The sequence below is a fragment of the Mesoplodon mirus genome (assembly GCF_964341445.2).
Source record: "Mesoplodon mirus genome assembly, chromosome: 5".
In the NCBI taxonomy this organism is placed as follows: Eukaryota; Metazoa; Chordata; class Mammalia; order Artiodactyla; family Ziphiidae; genus Mesoplodon; species Mesoplodon mirus.
The window spans coordinates 49,088,928-49,106,216 of record NC_138980.1 but is presented as its reverse complement, the minus strand read 5'-3'; the positions used below and the strand labels follow the sequence as shown (position 1 = coordinate 49,106,216).

General features: G+C 39.1%; 1 protein-coding gene across 2 annotated transcripts in view; it reads left to right on the top strand.

The window, feature by feature from the left end:
* Nucleotides 1–3,751: 3,751 nt before the first annotated feature.
* Nucleotides 3,752–17,289, top strand: part of ITK (IL2 inducible T cell kinase) — a gene marked incomplete at its 5' end in the record, with an annotated part of 67,075 nt that continues 53,537 nt past the window's right edge. For both annotated transcript variants that reach the window (XM_082622657.1, XM_082622656.1), the window contains one exon: nucleotides 3,752–3,889. In XM_082622657.1, coding sequence (XP_082478783.1) covers nucleotides 3,752–3,889 — 138 coding nt within the window. The remainder of the gene's footprint in view (nucleotides 3,890–17,289) is intronic.

Sequence of the window (17,289 nt, the reverse complement as noted above, 5' to 3'; positions counted from 1 at the left end):
TCCTATTGGCTCTTCACTTAATGATTTTAGCAGCCATTGATGAGCATTGCCTAAAACCATTATGCATTATTAGGATTGCAAAATGGTGATATTCTATCACTCCTTAATTTATTCATTGGAATTCTTCTGTAAAGAAGGACTCTCCTTCATTAAATATTTGATTACTAAACTGAGATATGGCTCTTCAGGAAAAATAGGAAATATATTTTATTCTTTCTCTTTGTTTTTCAGTTTACAGAATAATAAATTGGTTTTCCAGCATCCTCCAAAAGTTATCAATAGGTTTTTTTTTGTTTTTCTTTTAGAATTTTTTTCAATGTTTTATTTATTATATTTGGCTGCACTGGGTATTCGTTGCTGTGCATGGGCTTTCTCTAGTTGCAGTGAGTGGGGGCTACTTTTCATTGTGGTGTGCAGGCTTCTCATTGCAGTGGCTTCTCTTGTTGCAGAGCACAGGCTCTAGGTGCGTGGACTCAGTAGTTGCGGCACGCAGGCCCTAGAGCGCGTGGGCTTCAGTAGTTGCAGCGTGTGGGCTCAGTAGTTGCGGTGTGTGGGCTCTAGGGTGCACGGGCTTCAATAGTTGTGGCACACAGGCTCAGTAGTTGTGGCTCGAGGGCTTAGTTGTTCCACGGCATGTGGGCTCTTCCTGGACCAGGGATTGAATCTGTGTCCCCTGCATTGGCAGGCAGATTCTTAACCACTGTGCCACCAGGGAATTCCCAATAGGACTTTAAAACAAAACAAAGGGATTATTTTTACACGTTTTCCTAAGAGTGATGGGGACAACATTGGGTCTCTTAAGGTTATGTTTAAGTGAGGACAAAAACCAATCCCAGCGAGTGGGTTTGAAGGTGCTATGAGAGAGAGAGAATAAAATTACTTATAATTACACTCCATGGAGACTTGGCAAAGGAAAGGCTCCTATTACAACAGCTACTGATGACATTTTGCTTTCCCACATGAGAATACTTTGTGAAGTCTGTAAACCTTTCAACCTGAACAAACCAGGTATAAATCTACCCTTCTCAAAGGACTTTACAGTCTAGTTTGAAAATGCACTGTATTAGTTAAAATTAGGTTTACTGTTTGTGACAGAACCTCAAAATAACAGGGGCTTAGAAAATAAAATTTTATTTCTTTTTACATTAAAGAAAAAGTGCTCCCAGGCTGCAAGGAGGATCCAAGGTCATCAGGACCCCAGAATCTTTCTATTTTATACTCCACTGACCTCAACATGCAATTTCTACTTCAAGGTATAAGATAGCTGCTCTAGCTCCAACCTTCACATTCACATTCTAGTTAGCAGGAAGCAGGAAAAAGAGAATGAAAAAGGTATGATGATTGCCACTAAGGACATTTCCTTGAAGTTGTGCTCATAACTTCTGCCCTGTTCAATTAGCTAGAATACAGTTAATATGACTGCAAAATGTAATCTTTATTCTGGCTGGCCAGATGCCTAGATAACCTGCAGGGAGTCTGTTACCTGGGAAGAAGGGGAGAATAGGTACTTGGAGAAAATAGCAATCCCTGTCTCAAGTCCATATTCAGGAGAGAAAAGAAATACTACCTCTTTGGGGCAGTGTATTTCCACACATATATCTTAAAATCTCAGAATGGAGGTGGGGAAATCATTTAAAGTATTCCCTCCCCAACAGTCTTGAGTGTCTTGATTATGCTGGGGCATCCAATATATGAGACAAAATTAAGCTATAGTCTGGTAATTCACATGAAAAAAATAAATTCTAGATCATTGCACTCCTACACAGCAATAATGATTGTTCTGTTTCATTATTTATCCCTGTCTGGCATATGCCATCTCTCCTTACACTGAGATTTCTTGGTTATTTACTTCATGCTAGAAGTAGGACTCACGATACTTTATACCTTAATTCTAAGGCCAGATACATGACTAGCATCCACCACTCACAGAGCTTATGGGATTGTCTTCAAAAGGACCCTCACAGAGACCAAGGATCAGCGAGGGTAAGTAGCTCACTCAAAGAAACAGCTTAGTAAGTGACAGAGCTGGGATTCCAATGTAATTTTGTCTGTCTTCAGAGCTCATGTATACTTTATTATGCCATTCTGAAGGATTTACTTATTTTCTGCTCTTCCACTATGTTTTGTGATGGAAAAGCAATCATTTCTCTGTAGCACAGACAAACTACTATGGGCTTTTATTTAAATTTAACAAAATAGTAAACTTTAATATATTTCTCTTAAGTGTTTTATGCCCATTGTCTCTTATAATTGTCCAACTCAGTTTGGTGATTACTCATTCAACACATTTTTCTAAACATCCTTTTAATGTGCCAGGCACCGTGATGGTTGCTGAGTATGTAATGGTGAGCAAAACCACACATAGTCTTCCTCACCATTAGGGAGCTTCCAGACTAGTGGGGGAGACAAACATTAATCCAAAAATCACCCTCCAAAAAGTACAATGACAATTGTCATAAGGGGTATGTCATAAGGTGCCCTCTACATATATAATTGGCGGATTTGACTTAGTAAAGCCAGGAAAGCTTCCCTGAGGAAGTGACATGGCTGAGACCAGCAGTATAATTTAGAGTTAAAGCAGGCAAAGCGGGGAGAGAAGATGTTTTCAGGCAAAGGGAGCAGATATTTAAAGCAGCATAAGAAGTACACATGAGGGCTAAAGTGAAAATGTGTGAGCAGAGAGGTATGAGATGAGACTGGCAAGGAAACCAGAGACTAGCCTCACATATAGGGACACCATTATTCCCCTTCACAGGTAAAAAAGCTGAGGCTCAGAGCTCTTGAGTAATTTGCTTATAGTCTCACAGTTAGTTAGCTGGTGGAGCCAGAAGCCAACCTGTGATAGGTAAAGATGTCCTTGTCCTAATCACTAGAACCTGTGCATGTGTTCGCTTACATGACAAAGGGGAATTAAGGTAGAATATGGAATTAAGGTTGCTAATAAACAGATCTTAAAATAGGGAGATTATTTTAGATCATCCAGGCAAGCCTAGTGTAATCTTAAGGAATCTCAAATATGGAAGAGGGAGGCAGAAGAAGAGGTTACAGTTGTATGAGATGAAAGAATTTGACCTGCTGTTGTAGGCTTTGAAGATGGAGGAAGAGGGCTGAGAGTCAAGGCATGCGGGTGGTCCTAGAAGCTGGAAAGGGCAAGGAAACAGATTCTACCCTAGAGATCCTCCAGAAAGGATCACAACCCTGCTGACATCTTGATTTTAGCCCAGTGAGACCCATTTTGCATTTCTGAACTACAGAACTGTAAGATAATAAATTCATGAGGCATCTAAACTTGTGATAATTTGTTACAGCAGCCAACAGAAAACTAACACACCAACTATTGTCCATCGACCCTAAAGTCCACGTTTCTACCCCTTGTGCTGCATGCCTTAACTGTTAGACGGGCTAAAGCAGGAACTATGAAGATTAAACTCTAATCCATCATATCATTTTTAGTCTGAGGTTCTTCAAAATATCATCTCTAAACCGTACAGCAAAGGGTATATATAATTTTTACTTACGCTTCATAGTTTTCTGAATTTTGAAAGGATGTGGTTGTGGGCTTTGACATCAGAAGAGAAGCTCTGCAATGTTGACTGAATGTTGGTAGAGAGATAACATTGGAGGCAAGTTGCCTTTGAACAGCTCTCTGAAGATCAACTGCCTCTCCAACTCATTCCTTGCCCTGAAGCTGTTTCCTCTGGTTGTGTTGAGAGGTGATGCCCAAGGTGCATCTCTTTTCAAGGACTGGATCATGAACAACTTTATCCTCCTGGAAGAACAGCTCATCAAGAAATCCCAACAAAAGAGAAGAACTTCTCCTTCGAACTTTAAAGTTCGATTCTTTGTTTTAACCAAAACCAGCCTGGCATACTTTGAGGACCGTCATGGGGTATGTGAGCACTTTGTTTTGTCCTTTTTAAAACAGTATTTTATAGTTAGACTGGGCTGACTCATGAAGATATACATAGAATAAAATAAGAACACAGAAAACACAGATGTACTTGTTATAACAACCTAAAAAGTACAGTAAGAGTAATTGGAAGAGAGCAAGGAGAAAAGTCAAGAGATGGGTTAATTGTATTAGGTGATTTCAGTTCTAAAAACTGTAAAAGAGTAAGTTTATTATTCATTAGCTTATCTTTCCCCTGCAAGGTTAAGTTTGACTTTTAAATTATAATATTTTATGTGGCAAATGGAATGGTTAAGTGATGGGTCCCATTTCAACATTTTTATGGATTCAGTTTTGTCTCAATGGTCATGGGGAATAATGATCCTTGGGCATTTAATTGTCTAGAATTTGTGAAGCCCAGTGGTAAACCTCTTCATCCCTTGGAGAACTTCCCAAGAGACTATCACACACAAAATGTTATGCAGTATAGAACAGCAGTTCTTATCTAGAAGATTACAGCTGCTTAGCTAAGTCAGTATTTATCTATCTAAAGATAGTCTTATATTCCATAACATCAATAATAATAAGTGCAACACTAATAATCATAACAATGTAGTTTGGTACAAAAAGCACTGGAAGAGGGGTCAGGAGACCAAACTCCACTTCTCTCTAGGTGAGTTAGCCTGGGCAAATGTCTCTACCTATTGCATCAGGTTCATTCTTTATAAAAGGAAAGGACTGGAAATACCACCTACAACATTCCTTTCTTCTTTCCTTTGTTTCTATGAAGTAGCACTTGTAGAGCCCTTGTCAGCAATTTTTCGAAGCATGTTTACCTCCTTACTATATCATTATATTATTTTTCCATCATCAAGGAGGTAGGGGAAACAACGTTGGTGCTTGATGGTCACTTAGAGACAAAGGCACTCTGATTCTTGGCTGAGGTCTGACTTAGTAAGTGTAGGCATGAGTTTGGGGTCTTTTGAGAGCCAGGCTTTGAAGTGTTCAATGAGATGGAGACTTGAAAGAGGCCAGGCCGGGTAATGGAGCCTATGGATTCCTAGACTTCTAAGTTGCAGGTGAAATAATACTGCCTCTTTTTTAGAGGTGAAAAGACATGCTCATCTTAAGCAGATGCTTACTGATAATAATCAGCCAATCAATTGGGAATAATATGAAATTACTTATGCACAAGGCCCTTGTAGTAGATATTTAATGAATATTTGTTGACTAAATGAATGGAGGGCCAATAGCCAAGTTTTCAACTTGGAGAATTCATCATTTAGAGCTGATTAATCACATGGCAGCAGTCAATTTTTTTTCTATTGTGAATGGGACATTAGAAGTTCTGGTTTCATATTTGAAGAGTAGTCATTTATGTTTAAATATTTTTTTCAAAGCCCATTTTACAGTTTTCACTAATTTTCTTTCCTGACTCAACACTTGACATAGCATCATCTCATGTACGTAGTACTGATCATTTCTGAGTGTAACTGCTTTTTTTGAACTGTTTGGTTGTGAATTCTGTACAATATTATTTGCAGATAGTCATACAACCAAATGGTCTTGATTCAGAATTTTGTTGGTTATAATCTGCATGTAGACAATGTTGTAAAGTAACTCAGCTTCTTCATTCAAGCATTATGAAAATTCTAGGACAATTAATTCATTCTGGGGAGCCCTGAGCTATAGTTTCTAACATTTCCATGCAGGATATAGCAGATATATAATGCACAAACATCAAATTTCTTATTTTCTAATGTCTATCCTTTATATTCATAAATAACATTTTAAAAAGCATTTCTTTAAATAGTACAGAAATTTATTGATTAGAAAATTTTCCAAGGTCACTGAGAAAGGGAAGATATGTCAGGTGTTATTGTTTATGTTCTATGCACATTCCATTGCTTAGGGCCATCGATTTGCACACAAGAGTACATTGTTCATTGCCCATAAATAAGAATAACACTTGTGGGAAGAAAGCTTTTTTACATTTATTTTTAAATTAAAGCTTCAGTCTTGCCATCTGTAAAATGGGTGTGATAATAGTATTCACTTCATGGAAAAATGGTGAATATTTAGAGAGAATATATTTAGATTCACCTATTAGAAATTACCATTTGGTAGATCAAAAAAAGATCAAATATTGGCAATTTCATATACGTAGTTCAACTTAATATATAAAGCACTTAACATAAGTCCTGTCATCTAGTAAGCATCTAGTAAAAATTAGCTATTATTTGTATCATCATTATATCTATGAAGGAGCTGGCAGGGTGGCATAATATAATCATTTTCAAATGAAGGGAAACATTCAAGGATTCTTCAAAGTCGGGCTAACATCAGGGTCCTGGATTCCCTCTATTCTGTGACTAAATATAACTGTGTGGGTAGAGACATACATGCATCATGAGATGTGTGATGTTGGGCCAACATTTCCCCTCTCAGGGTCTCAGCTTCTTTTTCTCTTTTCTCATTTGTAAAATTATGTTCATTGCAGCTCTAAAATTCTGTGGATTTATGATATCATATAAAAATAATCCTTTACATATTCAGGAACAAATACTGTAGTTCTGCAAAATAAGTCTGTTTTTTTCTAATTTCAAATTTCCATGCCCATTGTCATTATAATACATACTGACTGAGTCTTTTAATTTAACATGAATTTAGATCTGATGTCAGATGCCTGTTCAAAGTACTGAGATGTGCAAGTGTTTTCTGTGGGGCCGGGAAGCTCCTTTGTCATGCTGGAGCAGTGGGCCAGAAAGAAGCGTGGAGCTGTCAGGTGGTGACTGGCCACCAGGAGTGATTTCAGACACTCCCCTGTGCCTGCCAATTTCTAAGCAAAGTGATCCCTGTTGCCAGACATTCTTTAACAAAGGACAAGGAAAGATGAGGGCCCAGTGGTATGCTGGTAAATGTCTAACAATCATTGTAGTGGTAATGGCAGTAGAGAATATGGGAGAGCCTTTGTTTGTGGTGTTTGCCAATTTCTGTAGAGTAAATACTCCCATCATGACCAATGTCAAACTACCAATGTAAAGTCTACTGGCTCACAGAACTCCTGAAAATTCAGCAATCAGCTCTTATGTGGGCCAACATAAGCAGGCTCCAGCACACCACTGGCAGGGGCAGGCTTAAATAAAAATAAACTCTGGAGAGGTAGTCACCTACTGAACAACGTGCTTAGTTGTACAGGACTGATATCAGATCCTTTTTAGGGGTAAAAGAGAGAAATGGGGGGGGCGGGGGCCTCAGGTACTTTGAGTAAGCATGAGATGGGAGACAAGTGTCACAGAATGGTGAGGCCAGAATAATCTGCTACAGCTGGATTCAAATGCTGCTTCTATCACTTTCTAGATGTAGGATCTCAGGCAAGACATTTAGCCTCTTTAAGCCTCTGTTTCCTATTTGAAAAGTAAGGACCCCAACACTACTCAATGCTGAGTATCTCATGAGAAAAGTATGTTATAAGCTTGGTACTAATACAACCATCTTGATCTTCTGAAAGGCCCTCAGGAGAAATGGAAAGGTTTCCCAATTTTAATGACTCTTTGCACCTTAGGAAACAAGTTTTCCATGGTTACCATAGCATGGGAGCCATTACCACTTACACAGGACAGGAAAAACAGTCAAGATCACCATTCTAGTCATTGTCTGGATAGGGCCACCACTCCTCATGAACACTTCCCTTTAGCCAAAGTCTGATCTAGCAGCAGAAACATCTATTATAATATGCATCCTTCCTAAATTAAAGATGGCAGTTGGGGAGAGGATCCCCTTTCCTTGCTTTTGGCAACATTATTGCACAGTGGTCAAAAACACAGCTTCTGGGGTCAACAGATTTGGGTCAAAGAGCAGCTCTACCACTTAAGAGCTGTGTGGCTTTGCAAAGGTTGCTGAAGGCTGTGTGACCCTCTATAAAGCTATTTACATGTTTTAAAATGATCAAACATTCCTTCTTAAGTTTTTTTAATGAAATGAATGTTACCATTATTCTAATAATTATAGTAACTAATATTTACTGAGTACTTACTATGTGTCATTCACTGTGCTAAATGAATTATTTCATCTAATCCTTACACCTACCCTGTAAGTTAGGAACCATCATTACCTCAATTTACAGAGCATGTAACTGAGGCAAAGAGAATTTAAATAACTCCCTTATGTCTCAAGAGCCAACACAGCCTCACTGTTGAACAGTTCTTATTACTATTAACAGTTGCTGCTCATAGGCAATTGGCGATTCCACTGGGTTATTACAAAGTACGTAATGCCTTCTGGCTCTAGAGCCCTCCACCTAAAGGGCAGTCCTGAAAATCAGCAACCATGCCACATAGGTCTTCTGCAATGAAATGTGTTATGTGAGTTCTATCATTTCCACATATACCCCAGGACAAATCTTTGTCTTCATTCACTTCTGGGAGCCTCCACCATGTGTCTAAATTTTGGCACTGAAAGTTCCTCTAGGATCTGTCCATTTCTCTCCATTTCCTAGAGTCACCTTTCTCGGGAAGCTGCCAGCATCTCTCACCTGGGATTGCTACCACTTCCTAATGGTCTCCCTGCACCCACTCCACCGGCCCCCCACCACTCCATTCCCCACACAGTAGCCAGTGTGAGCTTCTCACATGGTGACTGTGATCATGTCCTGATGACCCTCATCAGAAGCTGGCATGTCCCTTCAGTGGTTCTCCCTTTACCCTGAGAGTGGACGCTAAAATCTATCCCACGGTCTCCTCCATTTCAGTTCATGCTCCTTTTCCTCCCATCTCACTCCAAACACATAAGATTTTCTTCAACTTTAAGACCCCCCATTTTGAAGGTCACTTGCTTGGGGAAGCCTTCCTTCATTTCCCTAGCCTAGGTCATCTCCTCTTTTTATGCTCTGATACAGTGGCACATACCCTTCTTCAAAGTGCATGCCAAATTTGTAATTACCTAGTTACTAATGTGATTATTGTACTGATGTCATCCCCCTCCATTAGACTGTAAGCTTTACAAGGGCTGGTGCCCAATTTGCTAAGGATGGCATCATCAGGGTCTACCACAGTGCCTGGTACATATTATTCACTCATTATTTGCGAAAGGAAGAAAAGAAGGGAAGGAGGAATGTATAGATACAGTTGGAGAGGTTAGAGTTACACACGGGGACCCCTAACAGAACAAGGCTCAACACCAAAAGAGTTAAGAACAAAGCAAGTGATAAAGGACTTCAAACAGGAGATTCCTGGGTGCAGGAGTAAGTAATTAGGACTCCCTGGAGGCAGCAGATCATGGCTAGCCATGAGAATTCAGGAGGTTGGAGTCTTAAGATTTGGGTCAGAGACACACGTAGAAACCAGCAGGTAGGCCAGTCCCCCCTCCCAACTCTTTTTAAAAGAACCAAGCAACTCTGTTCTCTTTTACCGTCCACCCTGTCTTACCCTTCCTTCCTTCCCTTTTACAGCTAAACCCTTGGTAGATAATATTCTCAGAGCTACCCGAGCACTTTTGCTTGAGACTTTCACCACTCGTGATCTCTCTCCACTTCATTCCTACATGACTGAGTTGCCTTCCAGCTCAGCTCCCACTGACACTCAAGGCTTCCTACAATCTACTAGCCATGCAACACCTAGAATAGACTTTTAAAATGAGAAATCAGATATTATGCCCTACTTTAAAGCCCTCCGTGACTGTTTAGAGTATTTAAGTTAATCCTCAACTATGGCCTACAAGACTCTTCACCCATGGTCCCTACCTGCCTTTCAGATTCATTTATTCCGATCCCTTCATCCATCATATCTGACTTCTTTCTGAACCTTGAACACTCCAAGCCATGCCCCCCTCTAGGGCCTCTGTACAGGAGCAGGACTAGGGTGAGATACACTTAAGGGGGCGCTCACTTTTAGGTCCTGCAAGGGCAGGGTCTTTGCATTAGCTGTTCCCACTGTCTGGAACAACCCAGATTTCTGTAGGGTTGGTTCTTTATTGTTTCCCAACTCTTCAAGTATTTTCCCGGAATCCTTTTTCTTTTTCTTTTCTTTTAAAGTCCATAGACACTTCAGTAATCAATATCTGCACTTATTTATTGGGTTTATTGATGTGCTTCCCTGTTCATTTTCTGTCTTACGTCCACTGGAAGGTCACTTCCATGAGCGACTGACTGCCTTGCTCATCCCTATAACCTCTAGTACAGTGCTGGGCACATAGTAGGTGGTCAGTAAATATCCAGGGAATGAATGAAGGTCACATAACTCAAATTGAATTCAGAAGAGTATGTGGGAGCTAAAAATGTGGGCCTTGCCTAATCAGGCAAAGAAAAGTAAGAATCCAAAGCAAAGTACTTTGCAGTTCAGGCCACTCAAAGCCAAGAATGTGCGGTTTTGATGTCTGCATTAATGGCATTTCTTTGTGAATTGATTTTTACTTGTCTGATGTGATGCTGATGTTTTATGGAGATAGCCATTGGATAGAGAATTCTTGTTTTAGAGGCAAATACTCCCAAGTTAAAATTAGATTCAATTCCTACTGCTCAGGGTCTAGTACATCCATTAATCAGTTTCTGCAGTAAAAATAGGCCACAGGGTAAGACCATAGTGTGAGGGCTTAGTTCCTGACTCAGTCTGGAAGAAAGGTTTCACTGGAAAGCACAAGAGCTTAGTTTCTTAAACCATGAGGTTCATGTAATATATGATATCTTTATCTCAAACTCAGAAATGGACCCTATGGAAAATGAGTTTAAAGCTCTTCTCACGGGGCTTCGCTGGTGGCGCAGTGGTTGAGAGTCCGCCTGCTGATGTGGGGGACGCGGGTTTGTGCCCTGGTCCGGGGGGATCCCACGTGCCGCGGAGCGGCTGGGCCCGTGAGCCATGGCCGCTGAGCCTGCACGTCCGGAGCCTGTGCTCCGCAACGGGAGAGACCGCAGCAGTGAGAGGCCCGCATACCGAAAAAAAAAAAAAAAAAAAAAAAAAGCTCTTCTCACATTTTCAAGGCCCAAATAGTAGTCCTCATCCTCCCATTTCCCTAACTAACTAGTAGTAAATTCTTCCACTCATAAATGAGTTTTTAGGCCTACAGAAAATAGTCTATCTTCCAGGACATAATTTTCATTGAGAGGTTCGTCTGGGTTTGCCTTCACAAGACCCAGGAGCCTCACTTAAAGTGATCCAGAGGAGGGAATGGAAGGTCTGACATGGTTTCCCACGCACAGAAAATTCAGTTCCTTGAAATTCAGTGAAAGTTGTCAGTATTTTAATGGAATAAGAACCTGATCCAAACTCTTATGTTGCCATATAATTCCCACTAACCTAGAGTTATTTATAAGTAGACTTCTCATTATATTTTCCTTTTTTTGATATTCAAAAGTCACAGAGTTATACCTGCATATTATAAAAAATTCAAATACAAGACTTTTCTCTCTAAAATGACATATATTTGTACCAAAGCTTTATTACTATTATTATTATTATTATTATTATTATTAACCTAACACTGTATCAGGGAACTGTTTCTATTCTGATATATATAGATTTACTCATTTGTTCAGCAAAATTTCCTGAGCACCTACTATGTGCAGGGTGTCATGTTAGAGACTAGGAATACAGTGGTAAGTAATAGAGACAAGGTGTCTGACCTCATGCTTACATACTAGTGGGGGAAACAGACAACAAGCAAGTATATAAATATAGGGAGCAGATACAGACTGCAGTAGGTTCTATGGAAAAACTAAGTAGTTGCTGGGGCTGAGTGGGAAGAGTGGTCAGAGAAGAAATTTCTATCCAGGGTAAACCTTGAAGGATGAGAAAGAGCCAGTCAAGTTAAGAAATGGAGGAGAGCATTCCAGGCAAAAGGAACTGCCAATACGAAGCCTCAAGGTAGAAAAAGCCTTGGCCTGTGTTAGGAACAGACAATTGAACACTCAGAGTTCAAGAGCCCCTTTCTTATAGCTTACAGCATCCCTCTTTCAGGGATACTTGGTCTAGACTCATCCTTGGTCTAGACTCACTCCACGCTTTGGTGGAAAAGCACCTGGTGTACCAACACTGAGGACCTCAGACCCACACTGAGCTCGGGTGGCCTTTAACAGCAAAGACTGAAAACAAGTTAGAATCCAGTTAAATCCACAATTAATCTCCAGAGACAGAGCAGTGAACCTTCACACCTCCACACTGTTAAAAAAATTAATGAAACAATTACACCCAATTGTTCTCCAAAACCCTTTTGTCTAAAAACATCAATTTACTGCCTCTGTGAGAATGATCTTTACTCTCATGCAGACATAAATTTCGTGTAGTTATAATCATAATGCATGATAATTTTATATTTTTCCATTTATTCTTTTTCCATTATTCTTTTGTAGATACATTTCCATTCATGTACTCCAAAGTAATCATTTTCTCAAATATATGATTTTTTAAATAATCAAGTGGTTCATGTCAGAGATGTACTTATCTATTTTCTGTACTGAACACATCGACGAACTTATCTATCATCTATTGTTTGACATTAGGGTTGTTTTCAGGTGTAGTGAAAATGCTGAAAAATAACAGTATACCTAATATAGAACTTTCTGCTTTTTAAAATCGGCTCTTTAGGATAGAGTTATGTGGGATAACTGTGTCACGGGATAGCATTTTCTGATCTCTACCGTTTGTTGCTACATAATCTTCCAAAGAGATTGAAGCAATGCATGGGGCCACCAATAGTTACCAGAATCATTGGAGAAGATTATGTTTCTAAGAAGAAACTAATAAGAAAACAAAAGAATCCCATTGTTGTGGTGATCTTCAAATATCTAATACTATTTTGATAGGTTTTAAATGTTATAGTGAGAGAAAGGGCAAAAATGTAATATTTTATACATGGGCAAGATAATTTGATTTAAAATCAGTCTTATGTATATGTAGATGAACCCATCCTACATAGTAGGATTGAAGGGGTGCCAAAAAGCCTCCTACTCTGCAAAATATTCGTCTCCCTAGATGATCATCTTAGGGGGTCTGAAAGGTTCACGTGAATGAGCTCTTTGGGTTAGATCATCAAGTCTCTTTATCAGGAAGCAAATGAAATGCAGAAAGGTATAACATAAGCCATTTTTGACTGCTCTGTAGAGGTTAGCTCTAACTTTAGATAGGGCCTCAGGGCCTGAAAGTCTCAAGCAGACTGTAATTCTGTAATTCTAGAAAAGTGAGATAAGGTGAGAAAGCAACAACCCAGCAGCTTAACAGAATGGGGACCTGGTACTGATTAATCTGGGTGACCTTGGTCAAGTCCTTCTTCTATCTGGGATTTGGTTATCTTGTCCATACTATCAAGTGATTAGACTAGATCAAAGTTTTCCAACTTTTTAAAGCCTGGAGCCCCCTTTTAGTATAAAATTACACGTGTTATTCCCATTCCCATATGTGAAGCAGAAGAAGTGTTCTAGTTGAAGAGAGAACAAGGAGGCTGCCCAGAACCCTACCCTCTTGGCCTTACCCTTGACCTGCAATAATCACCAAGGTGCTTCCAATTCTATGACCTCGGTCTCCCCAGGCTGTAAATTGAATAGTAGAAATGAAAAGATAACAGCTAGTTTAGAAAGTCATTTCACCTTGAAGCCTCATCTCTAACATAAAAAGTTGGATTGAATGATCTCTAAAGACCCCACCAGCTCAAAAGAAGTGGAAACTATGTGATTGTATCTCACTGCCAATGATATCAGGAATTCACAAATAGACATGGAGATTAGTTAAATATGGAAATCTTTCCAGGAAGTAATACAGCTAAGAGAAGGTTAATAATTGTATGGCTGATAAAAAACCATGTTATCAAAATCCAGGCATGAACCCAAGAATGCACCCTAAAAAAGAAGGCAGTTATTTCAAATGTAACCAACATAAAATTTAGAATAATATGAGCCAATACCTAATGAGTCCTTGCTGTGTTTCAGGGCACCAGATTAAGAGCTTTACATGTATCATATCAAAAATATTCACAATAACCACATGCAGTAGGTCCTATTGTTATCCCCATTGTATTGATGAGAAAAACAGAGGCTTGGAAAGGCTAAGTACCTTTTCTTAGGTCAGACATCTGGGACAAATATTAAAGTTGGAATTAAGTGTTCTACAATGGATACTTTCAGGTCTAGGCTTGTTTGGGTCTGAGAAGTCTTGTAATAGAAGCCGTGGGGACTGAGAAGGGAGAGTTGGGGCAAGGACTCATTGGTGAGTTTCCAACACTGTCTAATGAAGTCCTGAGTGGGGACCAGTAGGAATGCTCCTGTTAGCTCAGCGGGCCTACCTGAATGACAACACAACAACAACATCAACAAGAGCAGCCTGCAACAATAACCACAAGGAGAGGACTGAACACATTCCTATGGATTTTTCTCATTTATCCTCACAATTCTTTGAAGAAGATAAAAGTCAAATTCTGTTTTAGAGAGGAAGCAATTGAGACACAGGGAAGTTAAGCAATTTGCCCAAGGTCACAACAGCAGCTGTAAGTACAAAAGCAACAACTTACCTTAGGATTAGGGACTCGTTGTAGTTTGATCCCACACTGCTTCCTTGCCTGAAAGCAACCAACATAATCAACTTATCAGCTCTTCCAATGATTCTTTATGCATATATATATACATACAAATAAACTTTCTTCTTTCCCTCCTTTTTATACAATGGTAGCATATGCTACATACACTTCCTAACTTTTCTTTTGGTTGATTAGCAATACTTCTTGAAGATCAATCCATACTGATATGCAAGGGGCTTCTTTATTCTTTTCTTTTTTGGGGGGGGTTGCATAATTTTTTGTTGTATGGATAAAAAAACCATCTTGATGGACATTTAGTCTGTTTCCAATTTTTTTGTCATTACAAACAATGAGGAATGAATAACCTTATAGGTATCTCACTTTCTATATGTATGAATATGTCTTAACCAGGGGCAATATTGCCCACCATCGGCAATGTCTGGAAATTTTTGGTTGTCATAACTGGGGAAGGAGGTGCTATTGGGTTTGGTGGGTAGAGCCAGGATGTTGGATGTTAAGTATCCTACAATGCACAGGACAAACTCACAGCAAAGATTTATTCAGCCCAAAATGTTAATAGTGCCAAGGCTGGGAAGCTGTAGTCTATAGAAAACATTTCTAGAAGTGGGATTGCTGTGTCAAAGGATATTAGCATCTGTTATTTTGCTGAACATGACCTAATTATTCTCCACGGAAGTCGTACCCATCAACATTCTCCAGGGCCACGTGTAAAATTCTTGTTTTCTCAAAACCTCACCAACAGTATTATCATACGTTTTGATCTTTGCAAGTCTGACAGACTTAAAAAATGGTATATCAGTAAAATTTATTTACACGTCTATTATTATAGTCAGTGAGCATCTTTTCATATGTTTAAGAGCAGTTTAGATCCCTTTTGCCCATCTTTCTATAATGTTGTTAGTATCTACCTTAATAATTTGTAGGAGCTCTTTATCTATTAGCTAAAACCTTTGGGCAGGCTAGTTTTAACTTACCTCTACGTTGTCAAGAAATTGTTATCCACTTGCCAATCATTCTAGATGTCTTTTTCAAATCATTTCTATTAAGAGTTTTGTCATGGAGTCCACAAATATTACTTTTTGCTACACACTTGGTCCTAGCTGCTGTTCCCTCAATCAACCAAGTAACAAATAATCAATTGAACATCATCTCTATGCAAGTAGTTATTTCCTGAAATCTAATGAAGTTGTTATCCATTTATATAGTATGGCTACTGAATCGCCAGTGCTCGAAAGGTAGATTCAAAAATACATTCTTTCAAACTCATTCGAAATCTAATATGCCCTATATTGGAAAGAAGGAGGGCTTTGAAAGAGCATTCAAAGACCAGAGATGCTGAGAGAGAAAATGTGCAGGACACCTTCAGGGTCTACTCTGTACCACTTAGTTCTTGCTCTTAATTTCCACATTAAGTCCTTTTCTCTCTACCCACTTTTGTAAGCAAATTTAAATGAACAATGCTTTTTTAAGGCTAAGATCACTAATATCATTGCTAAGAAGAATGAGGCTGGAATTATTCCTCAATCGTTGCATCACCTCTAAGACAAATACACCACATAAAAGCACACAGAGCTGTTTATTAATCTATAAAGAAAATGACTAGCACTCAAGGAGAGCAGGAGAGGAGATGTCATGAACTTGAACCTCCATGGATACAGAAGAGCAAGTGGCAGGTGCTGCCTGGCTGCCACTGACTGCTAAAGGGGTCATGAGGTTATAAAAGCAAACAGCTGCGTCATTTTGCACACCCAGCATTTGATGTGTACCACTTGGCCTTCTCCCATAGTCATCTGCCAAACCCGTATTACAGTGTGGTGTTTTTAAAATGTGTGACTGCTTTAAAATAGTATTTTTATTTTTCTGCTTAGTAAATTTACATGCTCATGGCAAAATCTTCAAATATTATAATAATATATAACTTACCCTGCAAAAGTCTTCCATAGTGTCATAGTGTCATCCACAAGGGAGAACCAGTATAGCAGTGTTACTTCTTGTATTATTTCTTTGATTATTGAACATATTAATATATATTTTATTATCTCTTTTCCCAAAAATGAGATGTGCTCCACCTATTGTTCTAAACCTACTTTTTACATTATATATATATATATATATATATATATATATATATATATATATATATATATATTCCCCTCCGTATAGACCAGCTTTACTCTTTGTTGATGGCTACAGAGTGGTCATAAGACAGATGAACCATAACTAATCTGACCGTTCGTCTATTGGTGGATATTTAGGTGTCTCTAGACTTTTCAGTGTAATAAATAATGCCACAAGGATTTTCCTACGTCTTTATATTTTGAACAAATGTTTCCATAGGATAAATCCTATAAGGGAAATTTATTATTTTTTTTTAGTTAACTGCTTTTAAATACAATAAAAGAAATACACGTTCATGGTAAAATAGTGAAACAGTATAGAAGGATATGAGGTGAAAAGAAAGTCTCTCTTCTTCCTACTCCCAAACCCCAGAAGTACTCCCAGGAGTATCTGCTCTTAATAGCTTCTTGTGAGAAAACACATTCATAATTTTAATAGAGGATCCCAAATTGAGTCTGGAAACTGTATGAGAGTATAGTCCTGTTTCTTTTCTTTTCTTTCTTTCTTTCTTCTTGTTTTTGTGGGGAGGTGGGGAGAGGGTGAGTAAAATCCTCTTATTTTCAGGTAGTCAGGGTGCTACTACTAATGAGATGGGGGACTTTAAGGGAAGCTTGAGTGTTTTCCCCACATCACAACCAGCCTCGTCGTAAACCATGGTGTGAAAAGCTGAGGTGAGGAAAGCCAGTTTACTGGTTCGGCCATGACTAAAAGGTCTTGTGGAAAGAAAAGGAGGCAGGTGTGGGATGGATCATAGTTTCCTGGCT